Here is a 13,547-nt window from a genome sequence, read left to right as displayed (position 1 = left end):
CTACAATCCCTTATTTGACACATAATTATTCTATTTTGAGTTACGACAATTTTGTTTTAATTAAAATTCGCTTCGGACCGAGTTTTTTGATACTACCGAAACTTCAAATAAATGTAATCATTATTGCCGTTAAATTCCATGCCATTTGTCACATGTCAATCATGTATTAACTATTTTTATCCCTTCATAAAATAACTAAGACTGTTAGGGGGCATTTGGTTTGCCGAATTTTAGATTATGTTCCGTAATATGATTACGAGAATGTAATATTATAAATGGAATGTGTGGTTACCTTATTTGGTTCATTTGGCTGGAATGTTAAGGTCCAGGTATTTGGTTGATGGAATATAAGATTAATTAAAAGCACATTTTACTCAATTGTTCTTGTTATAGAATTTGTTTTTTTTTTAACAAATTTAATTCCTTTAATATTTATTAGTCTCAATTTTCAAAAAAATTATGATAAATTCTTACAATTTATATATATTAATGAGTAAATATATTGTGTTGAAATAAATTTATAAATCATAATCATAATAATGTAGGAAAAGTGATTGCAACCCCAGCCATAATTATAATTGTCAAAACCATTTTAAGTTTGAAAAACGGGAATCGACTTTGAAACAAAATATGGAGTCGCCACCAATCCTTTTTGCTTAGGTGTGATCGGATCACCTAATAAAACGTTTTGAATTAAAATATTAATTTTGGCCTACGAAAGTCAAGAAAACGGGTTCGGGAGTCAGTTACGTACGAGGAAGGATTAGCACCCTCGCAACGCTCAAAATTGGTACCTAATCGATTAATTAATATCCTAATGTCGAAAATTTGAAATGATTTTAAAAATACAATCCCATTTAAAAGTGTTTGAATATACTCGAATTGGATGCTAAGATTCACTTGTTCCGAAGGAATAAAATATCACATCCAGTACGTTAAGATACGACAATTCAAACCCTCGAAACCAAGATCATCTCATGATTGCCAAAATTCATGCATTGAAATTTCAAAAGGATATTCGGTTATTTGGTCAAACGGTAAATCGAAACCCAACACGTTTGGGCACGATTTCTCGAATTCCCAAACACGAAATATTGCTTTATTTTCGAAAACTTTTGAATAATAATATCCAGTGCAAGAGGTGTATTTTTTACTTTGAAACCATGATATGCGAATGCAATTGCCACGTAAACAAGATCAAATGCACTAATAAAACAATTTGTGATGGTCACCTAATATACATTATTTACAAACTAACATGATAATCAAAGACAAATGAATTAAAAGACATATATAATAAATTAAAAACAAAGCAAATCGAAATAGAGTGTAAAAATAATTTGAAAATGATAATAAATGAATTCAAAATAATAATGTGAGAAAAGAATCCGAAAATCAATAATATACAAAATGATTTTTTTTTAAATATATATATATGACAAAATCTAAAATAAGTAATGTATATACATATATAAAAAAGCGAAATAAATCATATGAAGAAAAGTTCAAAATAAACAATAAGTACATTTAAAATAAATAATTTGTATAAGAGTTGGAAATAGGTATTATGTAAAAATCTAAAATAAATAAATAAAATAGAAATTTGTAAAAAAAATGAAAATAAAATGAATAAATAAATGCAAAAAGGGAAAAGATATAATAATAATAGAATAATAATAATATAAATTGATTAGTTTGGTAATAGGACAGTAATAATAGTAATAATACAGTAATAAAGTAGAAAATAATAATGGAATAATAATAAGCATGATAATATATTAATGATAAAAATAAAAATGATATGTTAATAATGATAATAAAATAAAAGAAAATAACACTATATTAATAAAAATAATAATAATAGGTTAATAATAATAGTAATAAAAAGGTGAAAATAATAATAAAATAATAAAAACACTATTATGTTATTACTAATAAAAATAAAAAAGAAAACAATAATAGTATATAGAATGATAGTAATAATAATAATAATAATAATAACACTCTCCTGCTCCCTTCTAAAACACCGGTCCAGATTTGCTCCGGTCACCGAACCTTCATGTGCCGTCGTCGGCGCCACCGTACACGACGGCAGGACCTAAAAAAACATTTTTTCGGCAATTTAAAAATGGGTAAGCTTCTTCCCCTTTATTTTTACTTTTGTACGTAGAAAAAAAAGCAAAATAAAATTGAAAGATAAAATAAAATAAACAAAGAACTTAAAACTAGAATAGACGAAAAAACACCTCTTTCGCTTTAATTTTTGATTAATCTCCTTTTTTCTCCAAAAATCAGCCCCCTTTACAATAGTTTTGAATGGCTTTTATAGTCAAATTTTACAACTGATTCCTCTTTCTTTTTGCAGGCAAATGGGGTGGTTTAGTGAGGTGGTATTTGGGTTGTAAATGAGCTTTGTATCTTGGGTTGTTGTTTATTGGGCCCCAGGCTAAAATTGGGCCTTACAATAATTATAATCATAATTAATAAATTAATAAATAAATGAATTATTAAATAAAATATAATGATTATAATTGTGATGTATGATATCTACTAGTTCGCTATTAAGAAAAAAAATTAATTAGTTAACTTTATTTAAGAAAAAAAAGCCTAAATTAATTAGAATAATAAAAATAAAGGATAAATTGATCCAAAATTTAATATTACATCTTTAATTTAAGATATGATAATGAATGGGCAGTAATAATCCTATACCATACTACAAGATGATCAAATTATGGGATAATGGAAATATTGAAATTCAAATACTGTAATCACATTCCAGAATGTAACATTACCGATGGAATGTTATATTTGATGAATCAAATACCTCTTATAATTTGTATAATATTTGATAAGTTATAATAAAAAAAAAGCGCATTTTGCATAATCCGTGATTGCAATACTTTGTATATATGTATAAGGGCAAATTAAATCAGTGCATTAAATCAGTAATGGCAAGGATAATGCTACCAATATTTTGAAGATTCTCATTGATATCCACCATTGGAGAAACTCCATCAGGAACAGGATTCGGCTGCTGTGTAAAACCATCGTCATATGTTCCATAATCTGTAATGGCTGCACTAACCATGGTTTCAATGGTGCCAATGTCGTAAACTGGAATGGTGTCCATGGCGTTCTGCATATTATCCAAAGCATCATCATACATTTCATAGCAACCTTTAAGTCCCGAGATTGTCTTCGGATCGTCGGCGTATTTAGGGTCGGCAGCCATTTTTGTTGCGGTGGCATTGGCCTGTTTGGTTTGTTCAGTGCCGGCTTTTATTAGCATTTCGACAACGGATGCGATGTCGGTTTTGCCATTGAAGAAAGGTGCAATAGTGGTTAAGCAAAGATCGGGGTATTCAGTTTTCGCACATAGGCTTTTGATCTGAGGATCAGAAGAAGCCGCCGTCAGCGACTGTGATATAGGCGGGGGAACTGGGGATGAGGCAGTTATTGGAGCAGAAGCTACGCAAATGGCTAACACAGGCCGGAAGCACAGCACCGTTTTTTTGTTTGTAAGTTCCATTCTTTTCCCATTTGTTTTTGCTGCAAAGAATTTTAAAAACCAAAGAAAATTGGTGGATTTGAGGATAAAAGAAACGTATCGAAGTGACAAGTTTTTGGGCGGTTACTCTCATGTTTTTTTCCTTGAACCGGAGCGGTTACTTTTTTTCATTGTAATTTGGTAGCTATTCCTATCCAGGAAAAATGAAGTCAATCTGGAGTAATAATATTTAGGATAAACTACGTAAAATTATCGTGGAAATTCCTGTATTAAGAGTTAAACTATATTTTGTTCCTCTATTTAAAAAATGGACAAATTAAATCATGTAAATTAGATTAAAGAGTAAATTTATTTTTTGCTAAAAATATTCACCAATCTATACGGTTAAAAACTGATGTAGCTGACAAAATAATTAGACAGTGACATGTGGCGTGACCTGTGTACCTCATGCTGACGTATAGATACTGGTTTTTAACTGCAAAAGTGGATGAAATTTTTGACAGAAGGACTAGCTTACTCTTTGATCTAATGTATAGGACTCATTTACTATTTTTTTGAATAGAAGGGGTAAAATGTAATCCAACTTCCAGTATAGGGGCTTCCATGTTACCTTTACTAAATAAACTACAGTTATACTCACTCAACCATCTGTAAATTTATATTATGGTTATTCCACTATTCGAAATTGATTTTTATAGTCACTCTTTTGTTAACTTGCTAATAGATGTCAACGTAGACTGTTAAATCACTATTCATCAAATATATTTGGGTAAGCTACATCATTAGCCACCAAATTATTAATAAGTTTTTACTTTGGTCATAACTATAAAAAAATAAAAAAAATAATATACAAATGAAATTACATATTAATTCATAAACTTAATAATTAATTTGGTTTTTGAACTATAACTAAAATATTGATTCGATACTATTGAAATTTTAGTTATAGTTTAAAGAAAAATTAACCATTAAACCTATGAATTAATGTGATTTACATTATCCCTCCATTACTGAGTTAATGAATGAATCAACAAAATGCTTCAAACCAACAAATGGCACACCAACAAAGAGTCAAAGACCCACTCGTAAGCAAAACATCAACAATGAGGGAAAAAAAAAGCTTCAGCCTAAGAGATATCAACCATTGTTGTATCAAAATGGAGTAGACTCCAAACTACCAATTTTCTTCCTCTACCATGCTTTTCTATATCATTTTTTCCTTTCTAATGAGTAACCCAAAGATGATAAAGAGTGCAGCAGCTTGTTTGAGAAGAGAAATAAGAGTGGCATCAATATGAGAAGCCACGACTCTATCCATTGCACCCACAAGTTTCCCACCAATGAACACAATAGGAATAACAAGCGTTGGAGCCGATGAGACAATATGCAATGGTGTACAAATCATAAGAACGGAGGGAGAAATGAGTGGTAGAGTAAGCGGAGGATTTGCATAAGATGATAGTAGCAAAGAAGGAAATGTTAAGAGGAAGTGAGGGTTGTAACACCCCATACTCTTAACCCACGCCGGAGCAGAATACGAGGCATTACCTAATTCGATCTCATGTACATAAACGTTCCCCAAGTCGTCAAGACTTGGTCCACTTAAGAACATTTTTATTTCTACTTTAAACTTCTTATTATGGGTCTACGAGCCCCAAATCGACTATTGAAAACTATTCTAGATCAACCCGGGTCCTTAAACTATCTATAGAAAATTTGGCTCTGGAATAGGGCACACGCCCGTATAGAAGGGCAACATGCCCGTGTAGCCATTAATTCTAAATGCACACTTATAGGGGTTTTCACACGGCCTGGCACACGCCCATGTCCCGGGTCCGTGTCCTTCACAAGGCCATAACATGCCCGTGTCCCAGCCCGTGTGCAAAAACTTGGACATTTTGTTTCTGACGTCAGCATCCCCAAAATGTCACATGGCCAAAGCACACACTAATGTGCTAGGCCGTGTTTCCCACATGGCTGAGACACATGGCCCTGTCTCTGCCCGTGTGTTTATTATCATGCATACTGACTTAAAATTTTTGCGTGCAGGGGACACACGGCCGGACCACACTCCCATAAGGCAGACCGTGTGTCACACATGGTCTAGACACACGCTCGTGTGTCTACCCGTGTGGACAATATAAGGCTATTTACCAAGCCTTTTAGCCATCTTTATTTACATAACCTGCTCAATGGCAACCAAAACCAATATAAGGCTATCTCATACAACCAAATCAGCCACAATAAATAACATTCCATTTGTGCATTTTACTCATCCATGAAAATAACATCTTTGCATATAAATCAAAATGAATAATAGCCATCATTCAAGGCTTAATACAAAATGATGGGTTTCTAACCCAAGCCAACACATTTGGCCGATTCTCAATGACACAAAGATTAGTAAAGTCTAAGCCCTATACATGCCATATTCAAAAATATAAATCAAGTTATACCGAAAACTTCGATTGATAGTGTGATCGATATCTCTGACTTTCGTTGGTCCTTAAGCTAAATAGGCGACACTATAAGAAAATGGAAAAGGAGAGGGAGTAAGCATAAAGCTTAGTAAGTTGCACATAAATAATTATACAACATAACTTTATCATTCATCAACAGGCTCATAACATACAATTGGGCATAAGCAAAGCTTACTCATAAATATTCAGTACACATAGTATATCATAAAAAATGGGCTCATATTCTATTTATACCAAACAGGTACTTGTACCACTTACAACAAAGTTATACTTTCTTCGTTAACTTGAAATCGTAACTTTCACTCTTCGTTAACTTGAAATCGTAACTTTCACTGCTGAACCATTTGGAACACTATCAGATATTCATTAAGCCTCAAATATAGGGTAATGTGCCGATGTCGTGTCCCAGACATGGTCTTACACAGGCTCTAGCATATCTATGCCGATGCCATGTCCCAGACATGGTCTTACACTGACACATCTCATAGCCAATACATGTCTCAGACATGTCTTACACTGACTTACGTCTCGAGGCCGATGCATGTCCCAGACATGTCTTACTCTAGCACTCGTCTCAATGTCGATGCCATGTCTCAGACATGGTCTTACACTAGCTCTCATAATGTGGCTGATGCATGTCCTAGACATGTCTTACACTAGTTCACAATAACCCATATGTTATGGCATGAATATCCGATTTATTTCCTAGATTCAAACGGGAACTCTACTATCTCTATTATCATCTTGCTTTCTCAATTCCACAATCAAGAAATTCATGCTATATTAAATTCAAGTACAATTCAACACATACATTAATATTGTAGTTGTACTATTTACATACAACTTACCTCAGATTACAAAATGTGGAGACTAGTCGATTTAGTCGATTTGCTTGGCTTTCTCCCGGTCTAGGTTTGGATTTGGTATTTCTTGATCTATAATAAAAAAAATGCACTTATTTAGTCACTTTATCAACCTAGGCACTTTACAATTCATAATTGGGCAAAATGACCAATTTACCCTTAAGCCCGAAAATCGATTTTTATCGAATTTCTTCGCATCTTAAGCTTAGCCAAACCATTTTTTACTCTTATAGAAACTCCAAATCCCCACTATTTCACACACTTAACATCTTTTTTACAACTTATGCAATATAGTCCTTTTAGGTGTTTTCATGCTAACACCTTTCGCAAAAATTGTTTATAATACACCCAAGACTTATTTTCTTCCATAAAAACTCAGCAAAAATTACAAACCCTTTCATGGAAAAACCCTACACTCTTAATCATTTTGCAAAATAGTACCCTCATTTGAAAGTTCATGCTTCAAGGATCTCAAAAGTACAAAAATATTCAACAAAGGATTGGAAAATCACTTACTTGTGAAGGCTTAAAGTTGTTGAAACTTTTAAGCTTTCAAACCCCCTTCAATGGATGAGTTTCGGTAGAGAAAGAAGATGAGAAAAAGGATGATGTCATCTTTCTTTTAATGTCTCCTATTTAGTCAAAATAAGCCACCTAACCTACCGAATTTTGAAAATTTGACCACCCTTGTCTCCTATGGCCGACCATGCCTCCCTAAAGGGCCTAATTGCCCTTTAAAGACCCCCCAATTTAGGTTCTCTGGCTATTTGGCACTTTTTGAAATCAAAATAGGACTTTTGCATTTTATGCGATTTAGTCCTTTTTCACAATCGGGCTCATAAACGTCACAATTAACTCACCAAATTTTTCATGCACTCCTAAAAACATGCTATAACATCTAAGAAATTATAAAATAATTTATTCGACTCCTGATTTGTGATCCCAAGACCACTATTCCGACTAGTCCCTAAATCGGGCTGTTACAAAGGTAGAGACGTTTTTTTAAAATAATTTTTTAGTAATTTTTATATATTTTTTACAAATTTTATAATTGTGCTATTGCACGTTAAAGATTCTTTCTTTGAAAACTTGTAATGTTGAAACCTTTTCTTTTTTCTTTTTTATTTATTTATCAAAAATAGCCCAAAAAGGCCTAACTTCGATTAATAACGTCCTGGATAACAAGCTCATGGATCTCACTAAGATAGTTTACATCAAAGTCCCACTTACAATTGTTTTTAAGAACAAACTTACAAATGAAATCAGCAATCCTATTACTACTTCTAGGAGCCAACGTGACAGTCGCAGCCTCAAAAGACTTTAATTGCAGGTGTATATCATTCGCACGCTGCCCAATAAATGTGATATCCTGCCCCTTGGTATTAATGTTGTTTACAATGTTGGCATTGTCAGATTCAAAGAGAAATTTTTTTTATGTTCATCTTCTTTGCTAAAAAAATTCCTTCCTTAATAGCCATGATTTAGGCCTTGTCGTTGTTTAGAGACTTCTCTTTTGTGCACACAACCTCCCAGCACAAAGCCATCTTCGTCCCTCACAAAAACCCCCAGTCCCATTCGCTCCTTATCACTAGCCGCATCCACGTTAATTTTCACAACCCCCTGAGCCGGCTTCTTCCATTTACGAATAGTAGGCTAAGGAGGAATCATCGGCTTTTCTCTAAGGTTATAAATCCGGAAGTTATTGCTAAGTGTCAAAGCTCTATTCCAAATCGTGGCCACATTCTTCTCTTTGCCTTGGAAGGTGAAGTTGTTTCTATTATTCCACGAGTTCCAGATGAAGGTGATGAAGTCTTCCATAGCTTTTTTATCAAAGATTCTCATAGCAGCTTCCACCCAATCAATACACCGTTCGAACTCATTTCGCACTAGTCTATCGTCAATCCCACCACATTTTAGAGTCTCCCTAGCTGTGGGACACTCCTTAATTGCGTGAATAGGAGTCTCCCTTTCGGCACCACATCGTCAGCATTGTGAGTTTACTTAGACCAAATGGAAGCCATTATGTCCCAATCACCAGGTAAAACTCGAATTTTAGGAAGAATATTCAGCTTTCAAATCATCTTCCAATACATCCTATGGGGACCCATACCCATCTTTTTGCCAAGAATAAGCTGATTTTGTACTAAAAAGGCTACGTTTACTATGGAACCACACCATAACATCTTTTGGAGAATGGCTAAGAATGGGAATATCACAAATTTGGTCCCTCATATTTTCACCATAAATGTACCTTACCCTATTCCTGTCCCACCGCATGCTATTTTGGATCCACAACTCATTTAACTTCCTCTCGCCCACTTGCTCCCTTTGGCAGGTAAAAGATTCCCTATTCAACCCCTCAAACCCTCAGTTGTCTTTGCCTATATCCACAATTTTGCCATCGCCCACCAGGCACCCAAAGCCTTATTTTAATCTCCTTGCCATTGTAATAATACCTCTCCAAGTAAACGATGGTTTATCCACTTTTTTGGGATAGAAAAGCTTTCTATCAGGAAAATATTTAGAGCTAAGAACATTATAACAGTGTGTCCGTCTTAGTGAGGAGCCTCTACACTTGCCTACCAAGAAACGCCAGGTTAAATAAGTGAAAATCTCTAAACCCGAGACCTCCCATTCCTTTCGGAGCACAAACATTATCCCACACGAGCAGAGCCCATCCCCGATCCTTATTTTTGCTAGCCCACCACATCTTTCGTACCTTTGAATTCATGTTTTCAATAACACCTCTAGGGGTAAGAAAAATAGAAAATGCATAAGTGGGTAAAGCCTGAAGAATAGATTTAATAAAGATTTCTCTGCCACCATAAGATAACAACCTTTTGGACCAGCTATTAATTTTGCATGAAAAACGGTTAAGAATATCTTTAAAAGGTAAAGATTTTTTCTTTCCGACATAAAGAGGTAGCCCAAGGTAATTATCCAATTTATCAACAACCCGCATTTGAAGCAAATTACTCAAAAGATCCCTTTGAGAGACATAGCGATTTTTAGGCTAAAATAAACCATAGATTTTTCAAAATTTATTTGTTGGCCAGAGATCTTCTCAAAATCATTTAGGATTTTAGATAAAGCTTCAACTTCCACTTTTTTATTTGTAATAAATAGGATAGTATCATCAGCAAAAAATAAATGGTTAATTCTTGGCCCATTAATGCTAGCTCGAACAGCTCGAATAATCCCATCCTATTGAGCACGGTTGAGCATTCTTGAAAATGCCTCCATGCAAAATAGGAAAAGATAAGGAGATAGAGGATCCCTTTGGCGCAGGCCCTTCTCCGGAGAAAAAGTATTTGTTAAAACCCCATTACACTTTACCACATACTTAATCAAACAAACACATTTCATAATTAAATTGATCTAAGCGTCAACAAAACCCATATCCTTCATCACGACTTTAAGGAATTTCCACTCAACCTGATCATACGCCTTGTTCGTGTCAAGTTTAACCACAAGCCCTTTATTAGGGCCACTATTTGAACTCTAAATGTAGTGTACTAATTCATGCGCAATTAGGATGTTGTCGTGGATCATTCTTCCTGGAAAAAGGCGCTTTGATTCTAACTTATGCAAGATGGCAGAACCTTCTTCAGCTGATTCGCCAAAGTTTTCGGAATAATTTTGTAGATAACTTTGCATAAGCTGATAGGTCAAAAATTAGACATAGTAGTTGGTTCTTTATTCTTTGGATAAGAACAATTATCGTTTCATTTAAACAATCAAAATCTTTTTGGCCTTTTAAAAAATCATGACAAAAGTTTAGGATATCCTTACCCACGACCTCCCAATTTTCTCAAAAGAAAACATCCGAGAGGCCGTCAATACCCGGTGCCTTGCGAGGATCCATCTAGTTGAAAGCAGCTAAAATCTCCTCATCTGTAAAATCCTTCATGAGCATATTATTAATACCTTATTCAATGCATACAGAGATATATTTCATCTCCACCTCGTCATTATTATATATGCTCGAAATAAAAAAAATTTGGAAGTAATCTCCAGCAATCTTACAAATGCTTTCAGTTCATATACCCACAGTCCACCATGGTCTTGAAGTCTCTCAATATTATTCTTCTTGTGTCTGCTAGTGGCTCTCACATGGAAGAACTTAGTGTTCCTATCCCCTTCCCTTAACCATTTGATTCTGGACCTTTACACCCAGTAACTTTCCTCCTCAGAGTAAAGATTGCCTAACTCGAGACGCGCTTCCCTAAGGTTGTTCATATCAAATAAAATAGTGGGCCCGTCGATGATTCTATCAATATGTTTAGCCAATACACTAATCTGAGCTTTCATTTTATTATACTTTTTAAATGGCCATGGCCTCAAAACCTTGCGCATTCCATCGATCTTTCCTAGAGTATTTTCGTCCCTTCTACACCACCTATCCTTTATGATCTCCTTTGCTCTTTTATCTTTTGCCCAACACACATCATAACGAAAGGCAAGCCTAGGATCTCTGCATTTCTCTTTTAGTTTTTTACCCAACGTATCCAGTAGCACTGTGTCGTGATCCGATTTAGTCTGTCTAATAACAATAGCATCTATAAACGAGAAAATAGAAGTAGAATTAGAACACATCACAAAACGATCTAGACACTCTTTTACTAGAGCATTATCGTCCATGTTGTTAATCTATGTGAACCAACCCCTCGTGGGTTTAATATCGACTAATGTCAACTCCTCTAACACTTCTCTAAAGTCCTCTATTTGTACTTTTAGCTTCCTCCTCCCTCCCTCCTTTTCTGCATAATCCAAAATGACATTAAAGTCTCCCCCAACAATCCATTATTCTTTGACTGCTCTTCCAGTTCTCTTGAGGATTTCCCATGATTGGTCTCTACAGTTTAAATCCACATGGCCGTAAAAACATGTTAATCGTATATTGATCCTGTTGTCCACCTTTACTAATGAATCAATATGATTGCTCAAATATCTCTGGATAACCACCTCAGCCCCATCTTTCCATAGCATAGCAAGACCACCGCTCCTCCCATTTGAGTTAACCGCCAAGCAATTCAACATTCTGCAAGCTTTTTAATACGAGAGAAACAATTTGAATGAATTGTAGTTTCACATAAAAACACAATATCCGGTGCATTAACAACAATGAGTTACTTCAATTCACAAACTGTCGCAGGATTCCCAACCCCATGACAGTTCCAGCAAAGGACTTTCATGGCTCCTGGCGGGGCTGATCACCAGCCACCGCCTTAAAAGGTGAAAATTTGTCCATTAACTTTCTCCTCACTAGTTTGGATGGACTTTCATCTGAGTTATCTCCATTTGGACCCTTCTGTCTTTTTCTCTTATTTTTGAATCTTACTATTCCATCTCGTATAGCTTTATGGTTCCATTTTTCCAAGGGAGATGTAGACATTGAGTCATCTTCACACTACTCCTCTTTTTCTCTTTGAGCTAACTATCCATTATCTTTCATTGCATCTATATGACTTTCCTCTCTATCCTCATTAGGAAGTATCCCTGTCGACATTATTTCTACACCATTTTTTCGTGTTCCCCTTTCTTGGTTTGGATTCACTATAGTTGCTCACATCCAACTCCCATACTATAGTTTTAACATACTTGATTCAGGGCCTCCAACTTTGTTATGGCATCTTTTAGAGGTATGTCCAATCGACCACAAAAATAGCAAAAATTCGATAGCCTCTCATACTTTAGCGTATATATTATCTCCCCCATTCTCTTCCCACGAGCATCACTATCCTTCGTAATGGTTTTGAAGTATTGATTTTTACCTTTAATCTTATGAATTCAGTCCATCCCCCATTTCTATCCTTCCAGTCAATTGCCACCAACTCCCCTATGGCTTTTTCCACATCCATCGTTGTTTGACGATCCGTATATTCTAGTGGTATGTTATAAACCCTTAGCCAAAAGGGAGTTATGTTAAACTCATAAGTTTCAATATCTTTGTCCTTCACAAAAGGCATCATTGAGAATAGGCAATTTTCAAATAATTAGGGTATTAAGTTGAGGATTCTACTTCTATCTTCTTGAGAACCAAACTTAAACGAAATTTACCTCCTCTTTTGTATACCATAGAGACCTGAATACCCTATACATTGCTTCTCTATTTGGTTTTTCATCCGCCATTATTTTGCCCACTGCCCATGACTCAAATCCTTGATAATTGTTTTCAACACTTGAGTGCATAACCTGGACAGATTCTTCTTCCTAGAAATTCAGCCTTTCCAGCAACATATTGATATCATCAGCCATCGTTGCCAACGTACATACAGATCTCTATACCAAAGCACCAAGAGCCAAGAGACAAGAATCCAACTAAAGACCAAAGAAAAAACACCGAGACAAGTTCCCAAGAAGAAAGAAACCCTACAAGGAAACAGAGAAAAAAAACAAGAAGCAAAAAACCAAAAAGAGAAAAAAAAAAACCACAATCAAAGAAAGAAGAAAGTTTAAAGATCCAGCACACCCAAAAAAAAATCAAGCAAAAAGATCAACAAAGAGAAAAAGACAGATCTTACAAATTGGATACAAGAAAAACTGCAAGCCAATACAACGTTAGAACACAGAAGACTTGATAAAAGAGAAAGAAAAACAACCACCTACCCAGTATTTGAGACCAAGGCTCCCTTTTTTAACGAGAAAGAAAAACGAAACTATTAGGCTAAATTTCAATAACCTAAGTAAAAA

The 13,547-nt window shown here is 34.9% G+C and overlaps 1 protein-coding gene across 1 annotated transcript; it reads right to left on the bottom strand.

Annotated features, from left to right (window-relative positions):
* Nucleotides 1-2,822: 2,822 nt before the first annotated feature.
* Nucleotides 2,823-3,532, bottom strand: LOC107938657 (pectinesterase 3). The gene has a single exon (XM_016871879.2). The coding sequence runs from the start codon at nucleotides 3,530-3,532 to the stop codon at nucleotides 2,933-2,935; it is 600 nt and encodes a 199-aa protein (XP_016727368.1). The 3' UTR covers nucleotides 2,823-2,932.
* Between the last annotated feature and the right edge of the window lie 10,015 nt (nucleotides 3,533-13,547).

This window comes from Gossypium hirsutum, chromosome A02 (genome assembly GCF_007990345.1).
Source record: "Gossypium hirsutum isolate 1008001.06 chromosome A02, Gossypium_hirsutum_v2.1, whole genome shotgun sequence".
NCBI classification, from domain to species: Eukaryota; Viridiplantae; Streptophyta; class Magnoliopsida; order Malvales; family Malvaceae; genus Gossypium; species Gossypium hirsutum.
The sequence above is the reverse complement of the archived record's forward strand: the minus strand, read 5'-3'. Positions and strand labels throughout refer to the sequence as shown.

Excerpts from the sequence above, each read along its gene's own strand:
- LOC107938657 (XM_016871879.2), bottom strand. The coding sequence starts at position 3,532 with ATGGAACTTACAAACAAAAAAACGGTGCTGTGCTTCCGGCCTGTGTTA.